Source organism: Pteropus alecto, unplaced genomic scaffold, assembly GCF_000325575.1.
Source record: "Pteropus alecto unplaced genomic scaffold, ASM32557v1 scaffold146, whole genome shotgun sequence".
NCBI classification, from domain to species: domain Eukaryota; kingdom Metazoa; phylum Chordata; class Mammalia; order Chiroptera; family Pteropodidae; genus Pteropus; species Pteropus alecto.
In genome coordinates, this window is record NW_006442107.1 from 1104534 (window position 1) to 1129275 (window position 24742).

Below are 24742 nucleotides of genomic sequence, written 5' to 3' on the forward strand. Positions count from 1 at the left end.
TCTTAGCAATTCCATAAATTTTATATATTATTTAACCTCATTTTTTTTTACTTTTTAAAGTTAGGATTTATAATTTTAACTTTTCATCTTTTGCTTACTTTAAATGTTTATAATGGCTAAATTTATGGAGACATATTATGCATAAGCATCATATTCAGCATTTCAAGAAACACTTTATCATTTAAAGTTTTGCACAGTTTATGGTCTTAGCAATTCCATAAATTTTATATATTATTTAACCTCATTTTTTTTTTACTTTTTAAAGTTAGGATTTATAATTTTAACTTTTCATCTTTTGCTTACTTTAAATGTTTTCCTTCAGCCTTGTTTTATGTTAACTAATCTCATATTCCATTATTTTACTTAATTTGTGGCTACTTTTATTTGTCTAGTGCTAATTTAACTCTCTCACTGCTCTTGAAATTGAAAATAAATGTTGATAGAAACGAATTAAATTGGTGGTTGTCAGGGGCTGTGGGGTGGGGGAAATGGGGAGATGTTGGTCCAATGGTATAAACGTCCAGTTACAAGATGAACAAGTTCTGGGGATCTAAACAATACAGTATTATATACTTAAAAGTTGCTAGGAGCGTAGATCTTAAGTGTTCTTATCTACACACAGAAAGGTAATTATGTGAGGTGATGAATGTATTAACTAACTTTATTATGGTAATTAGCATGGTATAGCTTAAGAAAGCTGAAAAAAATTAAAAAGAAAACACAATATAGGACAAAATCAGGAAAAAAAAAAAGAAATTCAAGGAGAGCAAGTGGGTATAGTCAGTACTGTAGAGAGGGAGTTTTGACAGATTCATTCTTTCAGTATCCCAACAGTGAATTCTAGTTCTGAAAAAAAAAAAACAAAAAAAAAACCTGTGTTTCCTAAAGCTGTGTCAGTTAAACTGGTAGAGCTGAGGCAGGGGTGGCGGTGCTGCTCATCTGTGTCCTTCGACGCCTATCGAAAATCTTACTCCTAATGACAATAAAGGCAGACCACTAGAATAAACTTGTCTGCCCAGCCTCAGTCAATAATCGACGTGTCCCTGAAGAGACAACTGATCAGATTCCAGGTCCTATAACCTCTGAATGTTTACACGCTGATCATGGTTCACACTGACGATAACTCAGTGGGAAAAAAGAAGAAAAAAAGTAAGATATTCCTCAGGAAAGAGACACTCGATGCCATGTCCCAAGTTCAATCTTAACAAAATAATAAAGATTCTTTCCTTTTCTGGTCTTCTCTTGTTTGGAGAAACTGCAATAGTCCAATTTCAGATTATTAATAGGGAGACAACAGTCATTTTTTTTTTTTTTGTTACAATGTTGGACAAACATGAGCTCTTTCTGTGGAGTTCTTGATTTGACAGGTATCCCCAGAAAGTTCAGATACTTGTTTAGGAAGGAGACTGGTGTGTCAAATAGAACACGGAATAAAAAAAACTCCACACAATGAAATTCAATATTATTTACAAACTCTTGACTTCTTGGGTAGGAAAAGCTGAGTTTGACAGTTAGAAGTGATGTGGCTTTCTAAGAGCAGCTATGGAATCAGAGCATATCAAGATCTGAAAGATCTGTTCTCTCAATATAGAGTTCAAAGACACCAACTTAAAATATCATAAAATATCACTAAAATCACAGATGTTTCTATCATGATGCATTTTAAGACACCTCATAGTGAATAATCTCCAGACTTTTGGCCCTTCAAACGATAAACTCCATTCTGAATTGGATATGGTAGATAGGGTCTCAGTCCTTGCTAAATCATGTATTTCCATGAATTCTTCTCCTCTAACCAGATTATACCCCTACTCGCTCAAACAGATCTATTTGTTTGCTCTAAAAAAAAAAAAAACATGTTAGATATAAAATCTTATGCTAAGCTGCTCTGTAGAAAACTTGGATTTTCATTTTAATATCTTACATGAGGAAAAGGTAATGTGTTTCTACATTTAAGGAAAATATACCAATGGGTGTTTCTAGCTCTCGTTTATCTGTAATTGTTTTTTGATGATAAGAATGAAGAATCAAATGCTATAAACTGCATGAGTTTTACTTAACTAATACCTAGCTATGAAAGCTTATATATTTACTCACCTATTTAATATTAACTGAGTGACTACTATGTAATAAGTACAGTCAGTATATGGCACTGAGACATTCAAGTCAAATAAAGCATGATCTTTGTTTCCAGTTTACTGAGAAGAGTGGGATAAATGCTGAGATAGTATGCTCAAAACAGAGGGTTGAGAGGAAAGACATCTGAATGAAACTCTGACAAGAGAAAGCTTCTAAGAAGTAAAACATCCAGTGACTTTCAAAGGACAAGTAGGTGTGAAGTCAAGTGAAAGGACATCCTGGTAGAGGAGACACCAAGTGCAGATGCATAGGTGATGGAGGGAATGTGCAGGGGCGTGTGGATATGCAAAGATGTGATGGAGTATGAGACTTGAGACTGAGGAACGAGACCACAACAGGAAGAATTAGAATAGGAAAATGATATCAGATCTGGTTATGAAAAATCATTCTGGCAGCACTATGGAGTCTAGAGAGGAGGGAGAGTAAACTGGGGTAGTGGGGGGAGCTATTTACAGGAAACAAATGATGAGAACCTGACATAAAGTATGGTGGTGGGAGTGAACAGGAGAGGACAGATGCCAAATCTAATAGGAAGGTAGGAATCATTGGTCTTGGCGAATGAATGAATACTGGCAAGGAGTGGAAATGTCGGAGTTGAAGATGGAGGGGAATCTGCTGGCTTGGGCGACTGGTGGATACTGGTACCAGTCCCAATGTGAAGAACACAGGAGGAAGAACACGGTCAGCTATATTACAATTGACATCTTGAAAGATCAGCTCACAACCTCCAGTTGTATAAAAGGATGTATGTTTGAGCCCTCCATCCTCTCTACACTTGAAAATGCCAAAAGAAAAAAATAACAAAATCTTTAAAAACACCTGTGACCTTTCTATTTCTGAAGTATAGAAGAAGTGATAACTTCATCCTCTTATGCCTTCAATTCTATCAGTAGAATTAACCACCATTAACTAGTTCGATGTAAGAGAAGAAAGCTTTTTGTCTACCAAAAGTAACGGCAAGTTTTGCTACCATTTATTGAATAATCTGCTCATTGAAATGGAAACTTTATTTTATATTTATTTCTCAAATACAGCAAGCAAAATTTCTGTCCTCTATGTTCTGTTACACTGATCTACTTGTTTATTTCTATGTCAGACAGTATTTTATTGATTTTAAATCAGGCTTTATAGTAAATGTTAATGTTTATTCTACTTTTCCAAAATTTCTCGGAATTCATTTACATTTATTCTTCCATATGAAGTTCATTCTGATTGGAAGGAATTGTATTAAATTAATCGTTAATTTGGGAAGAATTAACATTTATATAAGGGTAAGGTTTTGCATCAAGGAACATAGTATCTATTTATTCATGTCTTATTTTATATCTTTAAAATGTTATTTTCTTTATATATGTTTTACAGCTTGTTAAATTTAGTCCTAGGTATTATATATTAGGTTGCTGCATAAATGCATTTCATTTTTTAATGTTAAATTACTTATTGCTAGTATAAGAAAAAGCTATTTTGTATATAAATACATATGTATATATATACATATAGAAAATATATATTTTGTATATAGCTATTTTGTATATAAATACATATGTATATATATACATATAGAAAATATATATGTGTGTATATACACACACACATATATATATGCCTACTACCTTATTAAATTTTCTTACAGGTTCTAATAGGTTTTTAGTGTAGTTTCTTGGAATTTCCAAATGCAAACACACCATTTATAAAAATTACATTTCTTTCCTTCTGTAATAAAATGTTATGGCATTTTAAGTTTTTTGTTTTTATTTTCTTACCAAAATCTCTATATTATCATATAGCAGAAACAATAGGAAGCATCTCTGGTTTGTTTGGATCTTAAAGACAATGTATTTAGTATTTTACCATTTAGTATAATGCTTAGTTTTAGTTTCTTGCCAAAACAATAACATTTTGAAAGCTTCCTTATATTCCCATATTAACATGAGTTTTTAAAAAATTGCTAATGGCTGCTTTATTTCACAAAATGTTCTTCTGTATCTATTGATATAATTATATAACAATATCCCTTTAAATTATATCTTAATTGGATAGTGGGCTGTCAAGATGTACCGAATGTATGCCCTACTTTTGTATTGCTGGGAATGCATCTATTCCTTTAACGCAGACAACAAGGTTTTGTCATCATGAACAAGAAGCTTCATAAGACCAATGGTATTGGTATTTCATATTACTGTCAATATCTGAATCTAATTTATCAAAATCAGCAACAATAATAAGCATTTATTGAGTGTTTAATATATATCAGAAGCACTGTTGAGAACTTTTTTTTTTTTTTGCCATTATAGTTACTTCCCACAAAGATCCATTGTTATACCCTATTTATAGAAAAAATTTGGGTCTTAAGGAAGTTAGGTCACTTGCTCAAGATTATATAGAGAGTGGAGCAGGATTTAAATCTAATTATAAAGACTTCAGAGTCCACAGTTTTATCTACTACATTATATCTAGAAAAAGTAAGCAATCCCTAAGTGGATCAAGCATTTCATGAGCACATTAAAAAGGGTGCTATGGTCAAGGAAAGGACTGGAAACTTCTTCAAACACTTATCCAAGTCTACATAATTTGTACCATCCTTTGTACAGTGGGACTCTGAGATTTATAACCACTTGCCCAAGTTCAAAAATCACATTTTAAATTGCTTTCAAAAATCCGTTTTGGCTTTGCCAGTGACATTTTCTATAAGTAAGACAAATTTTACTTGAATGAGAGTAAGATTTTGGATTCTTCAGTTTGATGATAGATCAGCTGCTATATCACTGGCTCATCTCACTCCATAACCCTATTTGTCAATTAGCAGCCCAGAATATCAGGAGTGACCCTATCAAAAGCCCATGTGAAAGAAATCCTTTCTCACAACATGCTACCTACATTTGTTTCTCAGTACATAAAATCTCATACGAACATTGTTACATCACCAAGGACTACATTTGTAAGCTCACTGGTTGTAAACCCTCAAATTGATATCTTTTACTTGGATGTTTTTTAACGGCATATCCTTGGCTATCATTATGGATTTTGTCAAAATAATAGTGAAACGAAAACAATTTCTACATTTGTTAAAAATAAAAAAATCCACAGCAGCCTTAATAACTAATAAACTACACTTAAAAGTATAAATAAATAAATAAATAAATACAGTTTATAAAAAATTGCCTAATATTTTTAATCTAATAAGTATATAAGCAAACTAGATTGTCTAGCTATCAGGTGCTAAAGTTACATTCTAGATGTAATATGATCTCTTTTGAATTAATGAGTTATTTGGAAGTAGTTTTTACATTTCCAAATATATTGGGTATCATATTAACTATTCGTTTAATTACATTGTTATCAATTAATATATTTAGTGTGATCCAAGAACTTCAATATCCATTTCTTAATAGCCAAGTACTACATATTCTTTGGATGCTTAGAGCAAAAATGTGATTCTCTAATTGTGTGCACATTTCAATTACGTCAGGTAAATAAATCTTCCCTATCCCTTCCTTCATTTTTTTAATTTTTCCATTTCTGAGAGAGATGTGTTAAAATCTCTGAATATAACATTGGCCTTTATATATAACTTTCAGTTTACAAAAATACAGAATATACAGAGAAACAATATACCATAAGAAATAAGTAGACAAAAAACAAATATTAGGACTGCTGAAACTAGAGGACAAAAAACTCAGTCTTTTTAATAAATTAAAATAGGAAAAAAGAGACTATGGCAGATGTAGAGATTTAAGGGATATAAAACTACATGCATTATGCGGATTCTGGTTTATACAGATGATGTATAATTTTTTGAATCCATTGAAAAAAATTGAACATGATCAGGATATTATGTAAAATCATATTCTTCAAAAATAAAAAGGAAAATAATTGGAAAAAGTTTAGAAAACAGCATGTATTATATTTCTCGCTTTAGTTATAATTTATGTAATATATAAATATTTTATGTATGTATGACTATATATTTACATATGTGTATAAAGACAGAAATTAAAGGATATGTATTAGGGTGTTTAGAGTGATAATCTGAAAATCTGATAAGACTTTTTTGGTTTGTTGTCTATATTTTCTACTTACAATAATATATATTAATTACTTCTATAATGATAAAAGTGTATTCGAATGTCATGTGGCTTTGTAAATTTGTTGATAAAGATCTTTGCCTAATTTTCATTTGTTTAATATTTTTTCCTTGTTTTAAAAGTATACAGTTTAAATCTTTAAACAAGATCTGTAAGTCTCTTTAAAAAAAAGGCAAATTCAGTTTTGTTCAATTTTAGAATTCCTCTCACCTAGAATTATTTTTCATTTTTTTCTAATTACTTTATTCTCTGTATTATGTTATATAAAATTTTATTTATTTTTATTTCTTCAGTGATTTAGAAATTATATAGTTTCTTTTTAAAAATGTTTTTTTTAAAAGCAATTCTTGGCTGGATATGCAATTTTACATAGTGTTATTCTTTCATCAAATAATAGAAAAATTGGAGCTTTAGCCAATTTTTCTTATTTTCTTAACATTATCTAATCGATAAGTCTATCATCATAGGATATACTATACTGTTTATCTCTGAATCTGGCTCAAATTAAACTTTGATTAATTGTTCAGACTGTAAAATTCCAGATTTTTGAGTCTCCCATTTATATAACTTTTTCCTTTTCTTGACCTACTTTTTAATTTCAAGCTTAGTGCTCATATTTTTCATATCCTTTGGCCTCAAAATGATGCTAATACAAAGCTAAAATACAAGCTAACTTATGTTATGCAAACTTTTATTTTGATACAAGTATTCTCATCTTTGTCAATGACTCAGATGACACCAAAAAACATTTCGTTTCCTCTTGCTGTCATACTTTGTGGCTTAAAACAATATACATTTATTATGTTACATTCCTGGAAGTCAGAACTTTAATATCAGTCTCAGTGAACTAAAATCAAGGTGTTAGCAGGGCCATATTCTTTCTGAGTTTATAGAGTTGATGTGTTTTCTTGCCTTTTCCAGCTTCTTCTAGTGATTGCCTATCTTCCTTGGCTCATGGCTCCACATCACTCCAACCCCTGCTTCTCTTGTCACATCTCTTTCTGTCACTCTGATCTTCCTGCCTCCCTCAGATAAGGACCCTTGTGAGTACACAGGGTCCACCTGGATAATACAGGGTGAGCCCCTGTCTCACTATCCTTAACTTATCATGTCTGCAAAATTTCTTTTGCCCTGTAAAATAACATATTAAAGGACATGGACATTTTGGGAGCCATTATTCAGCCTATACAACTCATACAATATTTTCCTTTCTCTTCCTCCTCCCTTTCTTCCTTCTTTATTTTTTTTTTTCTATTCTTCAATTTCTTGCAATTAGTCAACAACTTATTTTTCTCATTTCTCATTCTTCTGTGCAGAGATTTTCTACTTTTCAGACTCTATTTTTTGAATGAAAGTTTTAATACGCAATGTTCCTTCTTAATAGGTGGTCTCATTAGCTTAGATTTTATCATTACTCTGAAAATAAGCTTTATATGTTCCTTCTCAAAGCCTTGTTCTCAGTGAATATCACATACTGTACAAGTTCCAAAACAGAAGTTTCTTCGTGGTTCACTTCCTAAATGAAATGAATTTGCAGTAATCCCATTCCATTCAACCATCACCCGATCAGGCTAATAGGGCTAATTATTTCTTGGGGGTAGGAAATTCGAGACTGCTCCTAGGTTTATGGTTTTTGCTACATGACATTTGCATTTTCAAGAGTCTCTTCACTGCTAATTTGTGATAGCCAAGTTTCTTCAGTTTTACAGTAGAAGTTTCATTTTAAGTTACATCATTATTGTGCATAGCAATTTTTACCTGTTAATGTCAAAATTAGAAAAAAAAAATAAAATAAAAAGGCAGCACAAACAGATCTCCAAGCTCAGTTTCCTGGAGGATCCTTTGCTGAACGTCATCACAAATTCTCTCACATCCTTATGTAAAACATTTACATAAAAACTTTGAGGAATTCTAATAATCTCGTCTTTTTTTAAAGCTGAAGTTTTGAGGCACAAAATAAATATTTTTAAAACTTCCCAGCTGTTACTAATAGCAAACATGCTTTCAGGGAACCTTGAACAAACAATGACGTTTGCTCTATAATTATTTCAAAAAACTTCCTAATTAAAAGGGCAATCTGTAAGGAATTGGAGTATTTCTCCAAGTTACTGTTGATCTTGACATTGCTTAAGCCAACCCTAAAACGCAAGAGGAATTACAGAAGCCACAGAAAGAGAAGGAATTGCTTTCGGCTCTGCGCAGACCACTGCCTCTGTTTAGCTGACTTGCAGGGCTCAGAGTTACCACCTAAGGAGTGGATCATGCCCTTGGAGTTCACCAGAGGACAAAAAGCAAGAGGAGAAAAGTTTCCAACGATATGCACCTACAGAGGGCTGACACTGTAGTTCCCTTCCAATGCAGATTTCTTTGGCTATGGCAATAAGCCTCCCATTTTAGTTGGTTTCAAAATGATTGTTTCCTCCATATATACAATTTAAGAAAACTAAAATTTCTATATCAAAATTTTTATATCTGACTCTGGAATGTTTAGAATTCAAAGCTTGGCAACATGAGCCATACAAGTTTTGATAGAAGTCATTTATATCTTATTATGTGATTTAAACATTTACATGAATGAGATGAATTTTTAAAGAAAATCTCCTTAGCTTAATATAGAAATATATATAATATATATATGGAGAGAGAGAGAGAGAACCCACAAACCTTCAGGCTGAGTATCCTTCTGGAGCTACTAGAAACCACTTCTGAGGCTGCCCAATGGTGCAAATATTAATTCCTATCGAGTTATACTTTTTAATATTTGAATATGCAGTCAAAATGAGAAAAACAGGAGAGAGGAAGAGAAACTGAAATTAGTTTAGGGGAGTATCTCAGTTCAGAGATCATGAGTCAATAAACTGAGAAAACCTTAGGACCAAATATGTTTTATCCAATTAATTTCTTACAGCAAATACAACACTGCTTTACAAAGCAAGTGAAACATATCTCTCCCACAATCATAGTTAAATGCCCTGAAACAGCTATTAGTTCCCATTATGTTTTAAAGGTGAATAATCTCAAATCATAATCCATAACAGCATTATGTGCTAGAAGTATCAATTCCACTAGCTTTCTTCTATTAATTTTGTATTTAGACAGAATTGTCTAAGCAATTACAGTCCAAATGAAGGAGTGGAAGGATGAGAAAAGAGGCAATATTTGAAATATGTTGAAATTTGTTAAGATAATTGACTGGTAAATGAGTAACATTTGGAAGAATGAGGATGCATTTTGAACTAATAGTGGCAGAAATAATTTTCCTAAAGGCATTCTTATCTACTATGCTGTCTCACAGAATTTGCCTGTAAACCTAGTTGACCCTCTTTTCCTAAAGTTTCTAGTTCAAGTACTATTTGTTTTCATGAAGTCTTTTCAATCAGTGCAGCCATTATCTGTTTATGCCTCAAGAGAGCTGGCTGTTCCTCTCTTTCACGTCTGTACTCCCCATGACTCGGCATACTACAGATTCTTAATTACATTTCATAATAACACCAATCAATACTCGAATAAGGACAAAGTAGGGAGGAATGCTGCATGCAAAAGAGGGACATTATTAAGCCAAGAGCATAGAAAAATTCAAACAAATCCAATTAAGCAGCATTGATTAAGACTACTCATGAGCATGGCATAGAGATTCTTGATTAAAATGGATAGATGAATTGGATCATATTAATATTGCATGGATATAAAAAGCCTGCAGATAAATAAACATTTTGTGCCATCCCAAGAGCTGTGCTATTGTATTTGGGTTTTACTTAGACTGTGAGTCATTTGGAGTGAGAAGAGAAAGAGCACATAAGTCAAGTGGAGAGCCTCATTCATCCTGGGTATTTTATAGGACCTTCAGCACCTCGGCTACATTTATTTTTACTCCTTCCAGTAAGAAATACAGTCCTTTAGGTTTGGATAAATCATATGACCTCATTTCTTAGAATCTGTTTGCCTTGGATTACTGTCTCTTATTGACACTGGATCAGTTCTAGAGCATTAGTGGAGGATCTGCCCTGATGACCTGCACTGGACACCGACTCATGAAATCTGGTCTTGAGTTTCAGCTCCACGGTCACTAGCTGAGTGCCGTGGTCAGGTTTGTTAAGCTTTCTTAGCTTAAGTTACTCTTCTTTAAAAGAAAAGGTAAGAAGATGGATAAGTATATAAATTTTAAAAGTCATTTCTCAAGTAAAATTTAAAAAAAAGATAAAGCGTTTGTATAGCTGATCTTAACTGTCTTTTTATTCTTAAGATAAATGGATAACAACCTTAAGACACGAGGCCCAGCAATTCTGGTCTCCCTGCCTTAGTTCAGCCACCTACTGGGCTCTAATCTCAGATTGTCTGTTCTTGATTTTCCTTTTCCTTTGAGGGCTCTTGTCTGATTGCTCACATGGCTACTTCCTCACTGCCTTAAAGTCTGTGCTTATATTTTACCTAATCAGAGAGAGTTTCTCAACCCCTATATAAAGCAGTATTCTCTAATCATTCGTTATTCCTTCTTCCATGCTTCATTTTTCTTTAGAGCATTTATCACTATCTATCTCTATGTCAATAAACATACTCCTTGAGAGTAGGGACTTTATTTATTGCTTTACCTCTAGTATCTAAAATAATGCCTGGTGTGTGTGTGTGTGTGTGTGTGTGTGTGTGTATTTACCTCTAAGATGTGACACGTGTTGAATAAATAAATATATAAATTAATGTTCTCTAACATACTAGTGAAGGGCATATGAGTTTTGTAAAGTGTAACTGTACAGCCTCACAACTTCTCAATTTGTATTACCTAAGACAAGTTAAATAACATCTTTTGAGCGTCAAGTTACTTTTCCATAAAATCTTATATTATCTCTAGGGTTGTCCTAACCACGTTGGCCCACATTTGCCGACTTTCAATACATTTTTATGTGTCAGCCTGAGTTATCTCTTCAAAATGCAAATAAAATTAAGTCACTATTTAAAAAAATCCTTTAATGATTTGCTTAGGAAAAAGCACATTATTGCTTTAATGACATTTAATGACATTTAGGACAGAGTTCAAAATCCTTAATTTGGTCCTGCCAGACTTAGAGCCTGCTTATCTTACAGACCTCATCATATGCCATCTCTGTGCTTCAGTCTGAAGGGCTTTTTTTTCCCCAGGTTCCTAACAGTGCCATGATCTCTCTTGACTTCAAACCTGCATTTGCATTTCTCCCTCAGTTTCTAATTTATGCTTTTGCATAGCTAATTCCTATTCATCCTTCAAGTCTCACATTAAATGCAAGTCTTCCGTATGTCTGTCTGCTTGCCTATCTATCTAGCAATCCATCCCATGTTGACAGATAGGATACTGCCAATATTCAACCATGTTCAAACTATAAAATGGCAATTTCTTATGACTTCACCTAGACTGTCTGTCTTTCTTGGCTACACTTTAAGTTTCACAAGGAAAGGGTCATGTCTTTCTTCTTATATTCTCAGAGCTAAGCACAGTGCCTAACGCTTAGTACGTTTCCTATCAATATTCTTTGAATTAATGTGCTGTCACATGACGTGATTATCATCTGGAAACAGCATTTGCTGATTATTTAGCTGCCACTAGAAATATTTTGTAAAACTGCTTCCGTGACTATATTAAAATCATGAATGATGGTAAATTATTTAGAAAGAGAAGAGGAGAAAGATCAAGGAGGAGGAAAATGAGAAGGAAGAGTTTGAGAAAGAGGAAAAAAAGGACAGACCTGAGAAAGGATGATGGAAGGAAAAATAGGACACAAATACAAAATGAGGAGGGAAGAAGGAAGGGAGAAAAAGGAGAGGAAAAGGAAGAAATATAGAATTTTCACCATCCAGCAACTTGAATTCTTTCAGTCTATCAATTAAGGAACAAGGTGATTTCACCGGCAGTTATTTAGGCGGCTGTCCTGTGCTATCACATTTTCAGTAGACATGTATTCTTTCTTTTAGCCATTTTTCTTGGTCCCCGTTTTGATTATCTAACTTTAAATTTATAGATCATAACTTATTTCTTTTTTCAGGTGCCTCTCATTTTCACGAATTTCTATCTTTCATTTTTAAGTCTAACTCTTTATAGTATATTTCTATTTTATTATTTAGATTTTTTTCTGTTGTTTCCATTAGACTTTTCTCTTGATTTTTATTTTCTTATTTAGTTATGATGTTTATATTTCAAGAAATATTTCTCATCTTCTAATTTTAAAAATTTTGCTTACACTCAAATTATTGATATGTGAATTTTATATGAATCTCAATATCTCAACCACAAATGCCTCCAACAACTATCAATGAAGCAAATAAGGCAGATTGCCCTTTATATAAAAATGAAGTGTCAAATAATAATGACCATAACATAAACAAATCAAAAATACAAATTGCTGTTTTACAGAAGCATCATAAAAAAGAGAAGTTATGCAAAGTAATTATATTTCATGATTATTACCAGAAATTGCAGCAATTTCTCTGAAGAAAATATTAAAGGTTAATTATTCAAAATAAAATGAATAGAAAAAAGATCATTTTGAATCGTCTCAAAAAACGTAACTTATTATGAGGATTAATTAAGCCATAGTTTATATTTATATGTCATTGTTGAAGACTGTATATTTATTAAGGGTATTTTTGGTTTTGTTTTTCATCTAAAGATATAGGAGGAATAAATATCTCCAATGTTGGAATTCATTAACTGTTTTAAGGGAGCCTTTGAAGCTGAAGTTAAAAAATCAAGATGGAAATAAGAGTAATAATGACTGGGGAAAGGTCTTACCATCTAGATCATTCTCTGGGGTCTCCGCTGTATACCAGTTGGAAGGTGGTCCAGTGCCATTGACTGTCATGGCCGACACTTGAAAACTGTACTGACTTCCTTTCTCCAGTCCTATAAAAGAATTTTCCACAGAGAAAAAAAAAATTACTGAATAACAAGTATTTCTAGCTGGGTTTCAAAAGTTTTAGTTAAATTTTAACGATAGTAGACGTGCTTTATGTTGTCTGTGATTGTTGTGGTAATTATTGTTATTTTGGCCAAAAGGGCAGAACTATGACAGCAAGAAATCAAATTATTTTTCATATATTCTCATTTATTTTTTTCCACTTTATAAAAATGTATCCCTGGAAATAGCCTAGGGGAAATACAGAATATAAAATTTGAATGATGAAAAAATAATCAAAAATAGCAAGGATCATTTTTTCTCACAGTCCAGAAGAAGCCCACCTATAAATCAAGAACGGTCAATCTGAAAATTAATGTCTTCATCATCCATTCAAGGTCAGTGATCATGTTATCTTTGGGCCAAGAAAGAAGAATCCAAAGCTATTATATTTCAGCAGAAAACATTAGGGCTTTCGTCTTTCAAACCATCACAAGGCATACTTTGTTTTGCATTGCTTCCATAGTAGAGCATGACAAAAGTCTATTTCTATGATAATTTAGACATATAATACCATACACAGGGATTATTTTAGAGTACACAGAGAGCACTGGTAGACAAGCTAGGCCCCATCGGTCATTAGTGTGATATGTACAAATTTTTTATGTAAACAATTTTGCTTTTAGCTAAATTGCAAAGTGGCTCATTAATGTGACAAATTATTGTAAAACAAATGACACCTGTTGAAAGATGACATGACTTTTTTGAGATACTGAGGACTCAATTTAAATTAAGTTTTTAAATCTCAAGGCACTGAACAACCTGAATAAAGACAAAAGTATAATCCTTTTTACTCCATTAATTTAAAATAAGACAAACATTTGGTGCCAAGGAAAATTCACAAAGAAAATAAACTACTGGAGAAATGAAGCTTATATTATGTACAACATTATGTATTTGCAGATTTCTTGCATAGGAGGATGAGCAAATCTTGGTATTAAGGGGAATTACAGTTTACTACTAAGAGGAAACGATGTTCTAAGTGATGGTTAGAATGGACTCAGTGTCAAGGGACAGCTGCCTTCAATAAATAGCACTGTTAGAGGAGACCATTTGATTAACTTGCCTACACACAGGTATCTATAACACAAAATGTCATCCTTTTAAAAGGCTTCTAATTTTATAAAATAGACCAAAGCTCCATGAAAACATGGACTGAAAATGGTGTTGGTGCTGTTGTTATTTTTGTTATTAGTGGTGTTTTGTATTTTTAATTTTATTAAATTTATTGGAGTGACACTGGCTAATAAAAATATATAGGTTTCAAGTGAACAATTTTACATCATCTGTATATTGCATTGTGTGTTCATCAAATATCTTTCTATCATCATATATTTGATCCTCTTTACTCTTTTCTACTTTCTGCGGCTACCCCCTATCCCCCTTTCCCTCTGGTAACCACCATACTGTTGTCTGTGTTTATGACTTTTTGTTTGTTTATATGTCTTATTCATTTGTTGCTTTCAGTTTTATAACCTGCATGGGAGTGAAATCATATGGTTCTTGACTTTTTCTGTCTTATTTGTTTAGCATGATATTCGCAAGATCCATCCACATTGTCGCAAATGACAGCATTTCATCTCTTCTTATGGCTGAGTAGTATTCCATTTTATATATGTAGCACATCTTCTTCATCCAAACATCTATCAAAGGACACTTTGGGTGTTTCCATGTCTTGGCTACAGTGAATAATGATGCAATGAACATAGGTTACATATATCTTTAAGAACAAATATTTTCACATTTTTCATGTAAATATCCAGAAGAGGGATTGCTGGGTCACTCTGTTCTTAATTTTTTTGAGGAACCTCCATACTGTTTTCCATAGTGGCTGCACCAACTTACATTCTTATCAGTAGTACATGAGGGTTACTTTTTTTCCACAACCTCTCCAATCTTGTTATTATTTGTCTTGTTTATAATAGTCATTATAACAGGTGTAAGATGGTATCTCATTGTAGTTTTGATTTGCATTTCCCTAACAGCTAGTGAAGTTGAACACCTTTTCATATGTTAGTTAGCCATCTGTATATCTTCTTGGGAGAAGTGTCTGTTCAGGTCCTCTGCCCATTTTTTAATTGGATTTGTTGTTGTTGTTGCTGTTGTTGTTAAGTTACATGAGTTTTTATATATTTTAGATGTTAACCCTTTATTGCAGGTATTGTTTGTATATATCTTCTCCCATTCGGTTCGTTGCCTTTTTGTTTTGTTGATGGTTTCTTTTCCTATGAAAAAGCTCTTTAGTTTGATACATTCCAATTCATTTATTTTTGCTTTAACTTCCTTTATCTTTGAGGTCAAACTCACAAAATCCTCTCTAAGACCAAGGTCCATAAGTTTAGTACCTATGTTTTCTTCTACGTATTTTATTATTTCAGATCTTATATTTAGGGCTTTGATCCATTTTGAGTTAATTTTTGCATATGATGACAAATAACAGTCTAGTTTCACTCTTTTGCATGCAGTTTTCCAGTGTTCCCATCATCATTTATTGAAGAGGCTTTCTACTCAGCACTGCATGTTTTTGGCTCCTTTTGTCAAAAATTATTTGCCCATATATATGTGGGTTTATTTGAGGTCTCTTCCTTCTGTTTTATTGGTTTGTATGTCTGTTTTTCTGCCAGTACCATGCTGTTTTGGATATTGTCGCTTTGTAGTATAATTTGAAGTCAGAGAGTTTGATACCTCCAGCTCTTTTCTCTTAGGATTGCTTTGGCTATTCATGGTTTTTGTGATGCCATACAAATCTGATGATTTTTTGTTCTTTTTCTTTAAGAAAATGCCATTGGGAGAGAAAAGGTTCAAATAAACAAAACTAGAAATGAAAGAGAAGTTATGATGGACACCATAGAAATAGAAAGGGCCATACAAGAATACTATGAGATATTATACGCCACCGAATTCAATAATCTAAAAGAAATAAACAAGTCTTATAAACATATAACCTTCCTAGACTGAATCCTGAAGAACTGAAAAATCTAAATAGACCGATCAACAGTAAGGACATTGAAATGATCATCAAAAACCTCCTTACAAAATAAAAGCCCAGGTCCAGATGGCTTCGCTAGTGAATCCTGCCAAACATTCAAAGAAGATTGAATACCTATCCTTCTTATCCTTCTCAAATTCTTCCAAAAAATTGATAAAGAGACAATACTTCTTAACTCATTTATGAGGCCAACATTACCTTGATAGCAAAATCTGGCAAGGATAACACAAAAAAAGAAAACTAAAGACGAATGTCTCTTATGAATACAGATGCAAAAATCCTAAACAAAGTACTAGCCAAATGAATACAGCAATACATTAAAAAGATAATAAATCACTACAAGTGAGGTTCATTACAGGGGCGCAAGGATAGTTCAACATACACAAATCAATCAATGTGATACACCACATTAACAAAATAAAGAATAAAAATCATTGATCATATCAATAGATGCAGAAAAAGCATCTGATAAGATACACATTCATTTATGATTAAACCCTCAGATAAAATGAGTTTAGAAAGAAAGTATCTCAACATAATAAAGGCCACATATGAAAAATTCTCAGCTAATCTCATACTCAATGTTGAAAAACTGAAAGCGCTTTCTCTGAGATCAGGAACAAGACAAGCATGTCCACTCTCGCCACTGTTATTCGACATAGTACTGGAAGTCCTAGCCAGAGCAATCAGGCAAGAGAAAGAAATAAAAGGCATCTAAATTGGGAATGAAGAATTAAAGTTATCATTTTTTTACAGAAGACATGATTCTTTATATAAAAAACTCTAAAGACTCCACAAAAAACCATTAGAAACAATAAACTAAATACAGTAAAATTGCAGGATACAAAATCAATGGACAAAAATCCATTGTGTTTCTAGACATTATCAATGAGATTTCAGAAAAATAAATGAAAAAATAATTCCTTTTGCAATTGCAACAACAACAACAACAACAATAACAACAACAAAATACTTAGGAATAAACTTAACAAATAATGTGAAGGACTTATACTTTGAAAACTATAAGACATTATTAAAAGAAATTGAAAAAGAAACAAAGAAATGGAACGATATTTCATGCTCATGAATGAAAAGAATTAACATAATTAAAATGGCCATATTACTCAAAGCTATATACAGATTTAATGCAATCTCCATCAAAATTCCTATTATTGGTGTTTTAGCTGTATATCCACAGAGCCCACTACCATGCCCGGCACGTGGAAAGCACAGACATAAAACAACTGTTGCAAGGTAGACTAAAGCAATGCTTAACCTAAAGGGAATATTATGTTCAAATACAATATCTAACATCATCAGCAAGATGGCAAACACATATTTTTGAACAGAAGGACTTTGTTATGCTTCAAGTAGGTTTATGCTCATTTTGATTTATCCTTTGGTTAAGACAGCATTTATCTGATATTTGTTAACATTTGCACCTTTTCATAGGCACTGTTGTTGATACTGAGGTAGAAGGATTATAGAGCTCTTCCAAGAAATTAAAAAACTAATAGGGAGAGAGCTTTGAAAAGAAATGCTTACTAATTCATTGCAGTTCATGACCTTCACAGTGGTCATATCTAAAACAGTTTTTGTCCATCAAAAATGCACTCTTTGTATTTGGTAGAAATTTAACTTTATTTTTTCTTTGAAATGGAGGGACAATTATGTCAATACCACTCCAACAACTTATCTGAAATGTCATCTGTGATGGTTAGTTTTCTGTGTCAGCTAGACTAGGCTACAGTTCCCAGATGTTCAAGCAAACACTGTACTATGAAGATATTTTGTAAATGTGACATGTCCGTTTTCGGTTGATTTTAAGTAAGGTATATTATCCTAGATAGTCTGAGTAGAACCGATTCAATCAGGTGAAAGGCCTTAGGAGGAGAGCTGAAGATTCCTGAAGAAGAAATTTTACCTGTAACAGCAGCTTCAGCTCAAGAAGTCCAGCCCTTCTCTCCTGCTCTGTGGATTGTGGGATTGCCAGGCCAGCCATCACAGTCACTTAAGACAATTCCTTAAAATAAAACTCTTAGAATGTATCTCCTATGGTTCTGTTTCTCTCGTTGAATCTTGACTTTCATACCATCTTATTGTATATAATACTTTGACATAAAAATGGAAATATTTTTGAATTCCTGTATTCTGTTCCATTGATTTGATTTTAAATCAATTCTGTGTGTGTAGAATTCACAAATTCTTAATAGAAGTTAATTAAAACATCTCATTATAAATTAGATATACAAACTTATACTAAAATTTTGTCAGATTTGGATTTATATATTTTGAATTCAGGATCTGTTACTATCATTAATTCAGTTTGAGTAAGACAAAGGTGTGCTAACAGCTTGAAGTTAACATCAGAAGGCAGTTTAGAGATCATTTATTTAGTGTTTCCTCAACGGGGTCTCGCTTGTCCAGCCCACAGTAGGGGGGCAGTCCTATCATCCTCTTTGTCACATCTGTATTAAAGTTATTTAGGTCACTCTGAAAGTCCTATCAAATTTCTTTGATGTATTATATTTAGTTTAATTTTAGTAAAAAAACTGCATTTTATTCTAGAAGATAGTCATGGACTATCACTACAAACACCTAGAAATGCTAGGTTAAGTACAAAACTTTTTAAAGTGTACATAGAATTCCAATATTAAAAGAGATCTTAATGTCTAGTGAAACAGCCCATCTAATGCTGGTCCTGTAAATAAAGCAGGAATACCTTAGGAATGAGGAATTCACCAGTGGAGGAAATTCACTTTCAATAATTTGGCTGGTTAGAAAGTTCTTACTTAGTTTGTGCCAAATCAGCTTCACCATATTATTGCCTACGGGTAAATCTTAGTTTTACATAGTGGCATAAAAAAAATTAAATTCCTCCTTCAAAATATCTTTACCCAAGTCTTCTCATTCTAAATTCAGTGACTCTGTACCAAATCTTTATCAATAGATTTAAACTTGGGTCCCTCGTCAATGTCTAAGTATGTGTAGAACGCAGTGATAAGAAGATATAGAAATTTTGCCTTTCAGAAATGAAGTCTGAAAATGATCTTTAGAATTTTAGGTTGCAGATATTCCTGCTTCTTTGCTGTGAGGGACACTTGTCTGGGCAGGTTTTAGATGTACTGAGTGCTCTTCTAATCTCAATTTCCCATGTAAAGTAATTAGATAAGAGCTGCCTTTCCATCTTAGATTATTCTTTTGAGAATCAAATGACAAACTGCTTATAAAAATTGTTGATGAAATTAAGCATTTAGTGGATATAAAGATAACTAATATTTGCAGGTTATTTTCTCTCTTAATTTTCAAATTCTCTCTGATTTGGGCATAGAATACATTATTACTTCACTTTAGAGATAAAAATATTATGGCTCAGAAAAAAATCAAGCAAGGACACCGTGTGGTGTTTTTATCACAATTTGGACCGCTCCTGGGTGAATTCTTGGGGCTCTGCTCTACCTCCTGAGGAGCCCTAGAGAGGCGTATTGTTCTTGTCAAAGGCCCACCCAGCCTAGGCTGTGGATGTACAAGGGACAGCAGCAGCAAATGTGAAGCACTGTGAAATTAGGAAGGAATTTTTGTCTATTATGATTATATCCAGAATTGAATAATGGACAAGCAGATAGGACAGAATTGATGAATCTATTAATTTGGCAGTGGACTAACCTGAGAGATCAATAAAACCCCAAATTAAGTTTAAGGCAGAATTAGGTTGTTCTCTTCCTTGGAAAAAAATGTTACCTTGTTAAAAAGAGGAGGTATCTTCAAGAGTTACACCAAAGATCACCAGCAATATTTTGGCCCTCAGCACTGATAGCTGGTATGAAAGGTCTTCCAATGCTGCATGGATTGATTGATTTGCTCATTCATTCATTGAAGGTGGGGTAGAGGGAAGCCATCTGTAAACGAAACTGTTTTGTGTATGTATTTCTAAAAGGTGCTATCTGAGATGTGTTTTCTGAGTTGGACTGGTAGAAATATTAAATAGTATTTTTAAAATAAATTGGTTCAAAAGCATTGATTTGACCTTCTCTAAAGTTATTCAGCTTCTATAGCTGCAAAGCTAATCTTCACTTTTTATTATCTACAAAATATCTCTTTCCATCCTTGCATAAACACACAACAATACATTTATTGCCTGTAGTAAGCAATACATTAACTACAGTTTAACAGTTAAGAGTATAGATTTTCAGTTCTGGAAGTATCAGATTTGAAGTTCCAAAACTTATTAGGTGTGTGACTTTGAAAAACTTACTAGACCTCTCTCTTTGCCTAAGTTTCCTTATCAATAAAATGGGAATATATAAACAAAAACTGTGATAAAGATTAAATTTGAAATATATAAAGCTTTTTTTTCTTAGCACGGAGATTTTTTTCAGCTTTACTGAGGTAAATTTAATGTACTAAAAAATGTACAGTTTATATATATACTTTGAAAACTTTTGATATATGTAAACATTGTAATACCATTACCAAATCAAAGTAATCAACATATCTATGACATCCCAAAAACTCTCATGTCCTGTTGCTTTTTTTTTTTTAATGGTAAGAATACTTAGTGTGAAATACCTTCTTAACCAGTTTTTAAGTGCACAATACAATATCATTAACTATAGGCGCTATGTTGACGATCACTAGAACTTAATTCATTTTGTATAACAATCACTTTATACCCATTAAACAACTCGCCATTTCTGTTCCCTCTCTCCCCTGGCAACCAGTGATCTACATTCTGCTTCTGTGGGTTGGACTATTTTAGATATCTCATGTTAGTGGAATCATGCAGTATTCGTCCTTCTGTGAATGACATTTCACTAAACATAATGTCTTTCAGGTCCACCCATTTTGTCACAAACAGGAGGATTTTCTTCTTTTTAAAGGCTGAATAATATTCCATTGTATGTATATACCACATTTTAAAAATCCATTTGTCTTGTCTATGGACATATGGGTTATCTCTGTGTCTTGGCTATTGTGAATAATGCTGCAATGAATATGGAGTACAAGTATCTCCTGAGATCCTGATTTCAATTCTTTCAGATCTATACCTAGAAGTGGGATTGCTAGGTCATTGGAAGTTCTATTTTTAGTATCTTGAGGAACCTCTATACTGTTTTCAGCATAGTGGTTGTTGTAACAGTTGATATTAGTATTATTAGTGTTATAAATGTTACAATTATTTTTAATATTAATATTATTTTACAGATTCATATAACAGCTAGAGTTGTTCACAATAAAGTGAGCTAAAGAAAACAACACTGTATAGTACAAAGAGCACAAAACTAGGAGTCGAATGCCTGTGATTTAGTTGGGATGGTCCCTTTAACTAGTGACAGAACTTAGGTCACTCTTCAGACCTTAGTTACCTCTTCTATAAAACTAGGGCTTTGGGTGAGATGAATGGTGCTGTTCATGCTGTTTAATTCCATCTCAACCTATAGTTAACTCTGTGTGTGTGTGTGTGTGTGTGTGTGTGTGTGTGTGTGTGTGTTTCCTAGCTGCTTCTAAGTATAATTTAATTCTAAAGAAAGTATGGTGTAGGCAGCAATGTTTTTCTTAGCTGTAAAAAAATTCTATTGTTGAAAGCAAATCGTCATCTGCCTGTTTCTATCCCCAATACTAAGTGCCTTTAAGCTCTGTAATTCTTCTGTTCTATGTCTAATTTCTTAGAACTTATGGCGAGACGGTGTATTATTCAAACAATATAATCTCTCTTTATTTCCCTAATGTTAACCTTGTTATAAAATTGCTAAGCTATTGTTTCAATTTTTCAGTCCATATAATACCAATGCGTGTTTATCATTATGTTTATTCTATATTGGCCATGAGACACAAGAAAACTCCTGAATTCAATTCCAAACAACCTTCCCTGAAGAACACTCAAAAATTAGAAACAGTCCTTTAAAATTTAGTTGACGTGGGTTCCCACAATAAAACTGATAACAGCAATTTAAAATCCTTGTTATAACTCTGAATTACTTTATATTTGCAGATGCCTCATTATCCTAGCAAAACACACACAACAACAAACACCTGTCTAACAGATAAAGGATTGTATAAAAAAAAAAAATGTTTGAATTTCTACACCTGCATATTTATGTCATCCAAATGAAGCATTCTTGCATTTCCAATGTTCTAACAGCCAAATCAATATATCCATGTGTCTTATAAGTATTGAAAGCATGGGGTCAAATCCTGTACATTTTAAAAGTTCTGAGGATTCATATAGAAAATCAATTACTTCTGCTTACTAAAAAGTGCATTAGTTACAAAATATTTCCTGGGGATAAGTCAAAACCACAGCCAATCTACCAGTGTGTGGTACTTCCTGGTTTCTCCGCACTTTGTACACTGAGACAATCCCACAAGATCTAGAAATGCAACAGACATGACTGAAGCCAGGTCACAGAGCGGTGGAGAGGAAGACAGAAGTTTTGTAAAACTTGCTTTTCATGTTTTAATGGTATGAATCTATTCTCTGGTTCTTTTTATTTCTTTAGTTTGAATTAAAAATGGAGTCTGTGACTTTTTCTGCAATAAGTATCAGGTACAGTTGCAAATATAACTGTTCAGGTTATGTTTTCATTCCCAAATGCATTTTATAAGTATTGAAATGAAGAAAGAACAGTATGAATAAAGGCTTCCTATTTGGAGTCCAGATTTCTACAAATCTATGAAGATGGAAATAGGCGTTTGTAAGCTAGTCCAATAATAAGCTAATTAATTCATCCCATTTCTTTGCTTTTGGCTGGAATTATATTAAACCAGAGTGGTGATGGGTTATCTAATGCCGATTAGAAGCTCTAATTGTCACATATATTTTAGACGAATAAAAATGTAGGACTGAATTATTTATTTTTGAATAAAGTTTATTAGAGGTTACAATTAAAAATGATTGTCCTTGAGAGGAAAAACAATAAAAGGAATCTGTGGTGAGTTGAATACTGTCCCCTCAAACCTCATGTACAATTGGAACATCAGAATGTGACCTTCCTTGGAAACAGGTTCCTTGCAGATATAATAAGTTCAAGATCTTGAGAAGAAATCATTCTGGGTTTATGGTGTGATCTATATCAATGACTGGTGTCCTTATAAAAAGAGAGGACACAGAGTCATACAGAGGAAGGTGATGCAAAGATAGAAGCAAAGATCTGAGCAAGGAAAAACCAAGAAATGTCAAGCATTCCCAGCAACCATCAGAGGTTAGAAGAGAGACGTGGAATGGATTCTCTTTCAGCGTCTCCAGAATCAACTCTGCTGATACACAGATTTTGGACTTTCAAATTCCTAAACTGAAATAATACAATTTTGTTGTTTTAAGCTACTATGTTTATGGTAATTTGTTACACAGCCCTAGAACTATTATAGGGTCTTTAATAGTAAAAAGGCTAATACTTGCTGCTCTATATGGTTATTTTTTAAAATTATTATACCTTTGTAAAGAGAAAAATTCTAAAAATCTGTATAGATAGGGAAATTCTAAAAATTCTAAAAATCTGTATAGAATCTTGATTTGATAATACCAAGCTGAATGTGATAAATTCCATTTGCCAAGAACACTCACAAATACTAAACAATTCACACCAGCAAGTTTTTTTGGCCATGTGGCTACTCTTCATTTATTTTCTGGACCACCCCCTTCTTAGCTGTTCAGTGGGCATATAGCTAGCTTTACTGGGAGGAACCTCGATTTTTGTAACTTTTCACTTTACGCATGCAATTAAAAAATATTTTTTATTATTATTAAAGTAACAATTAGTATTAATATTTTGGTGTCTATATTATTATAAATATTTCCAATGAGTTGACATATTTTTGTTTATAAATACGGGCTTGCATACTAATAGTGATTTAACAGAGTTATTCATTTAATGTTTAAAATATTTAACATATAATTTAATATTTTTACATTACATTTTCAATAGATATGCAGTTTTCCATGATACGATTGTCTGAATTTTCTAGATAACTGCCTATAATTGGATAATTAGGGTCTTTTTTCTCATTATTTGCTATTAAAGTAACAGTGCAATGAACATGTTTATAGTTAAAAACTTTGCCAAAAATGTGGCTGTAGAATTGGAATAAACTCCTAAAAGTTCTAAACCTGGATCACACATTTATTCTTCATAAATATACACACACATATACATCTGTATATGATATATCTGCACATTACTTCCAGAAAGATTCTAGAAATTTTCTGTCCCACACGGTATGTGAAAGTTCTGATTTCTCTAATATGCTTTCCAGAACAGGGTATCATCATTAGTTTCTATAATTATTACTTTAATCAAAGAAAAATGCTAACTTATTTTTGTTTTAATTTGTATTTCTTAACTAATAGAATTGAATATTTTATTATGCTTATTAGCCATTTACAGTTCTGTAAATTGAATATCTGATCCTCAGTCTTTCTATTGAAATGCTTGTCCTTTAATTAGTTATTTTATACAAAGTTTATTTTATATTTTTAATCTTTTTCATTTGAAAAAGAAAAGCAATGATTAAAAAAAAGTTTCAGGGCTTCAACTGCCCATATCTATTTACATACAAGGCTTGGATTAAATTATCTTTAGGGTCTTCTCTTCTTATCTAACATAAATCTT

At 32.6% G+C, this 24742-nt stretch overlaps 1 protein-coding gene across 1 annotated transcript in view; it reads right to left on the minus strand.

Annotated features, from left to right (window-relative positions):
• DCC (DCC netrin 1 receptor) overlaps nt 1-24742 on the minus strand; it is a 1008917-nt gene that overhangs the window by 158941 nt on the left and 825234 nt on the right. Inside the window, exon 14 of the mRNA XM_006919890.1 lies at nt 12982-13092. Coding sequence (XP_006919952.1) covers nt 12982-13092 — 111 coding nt within the window. The remainder of the gene's footprint in view (nt 1-12981; nt 13093-24742) is intronic.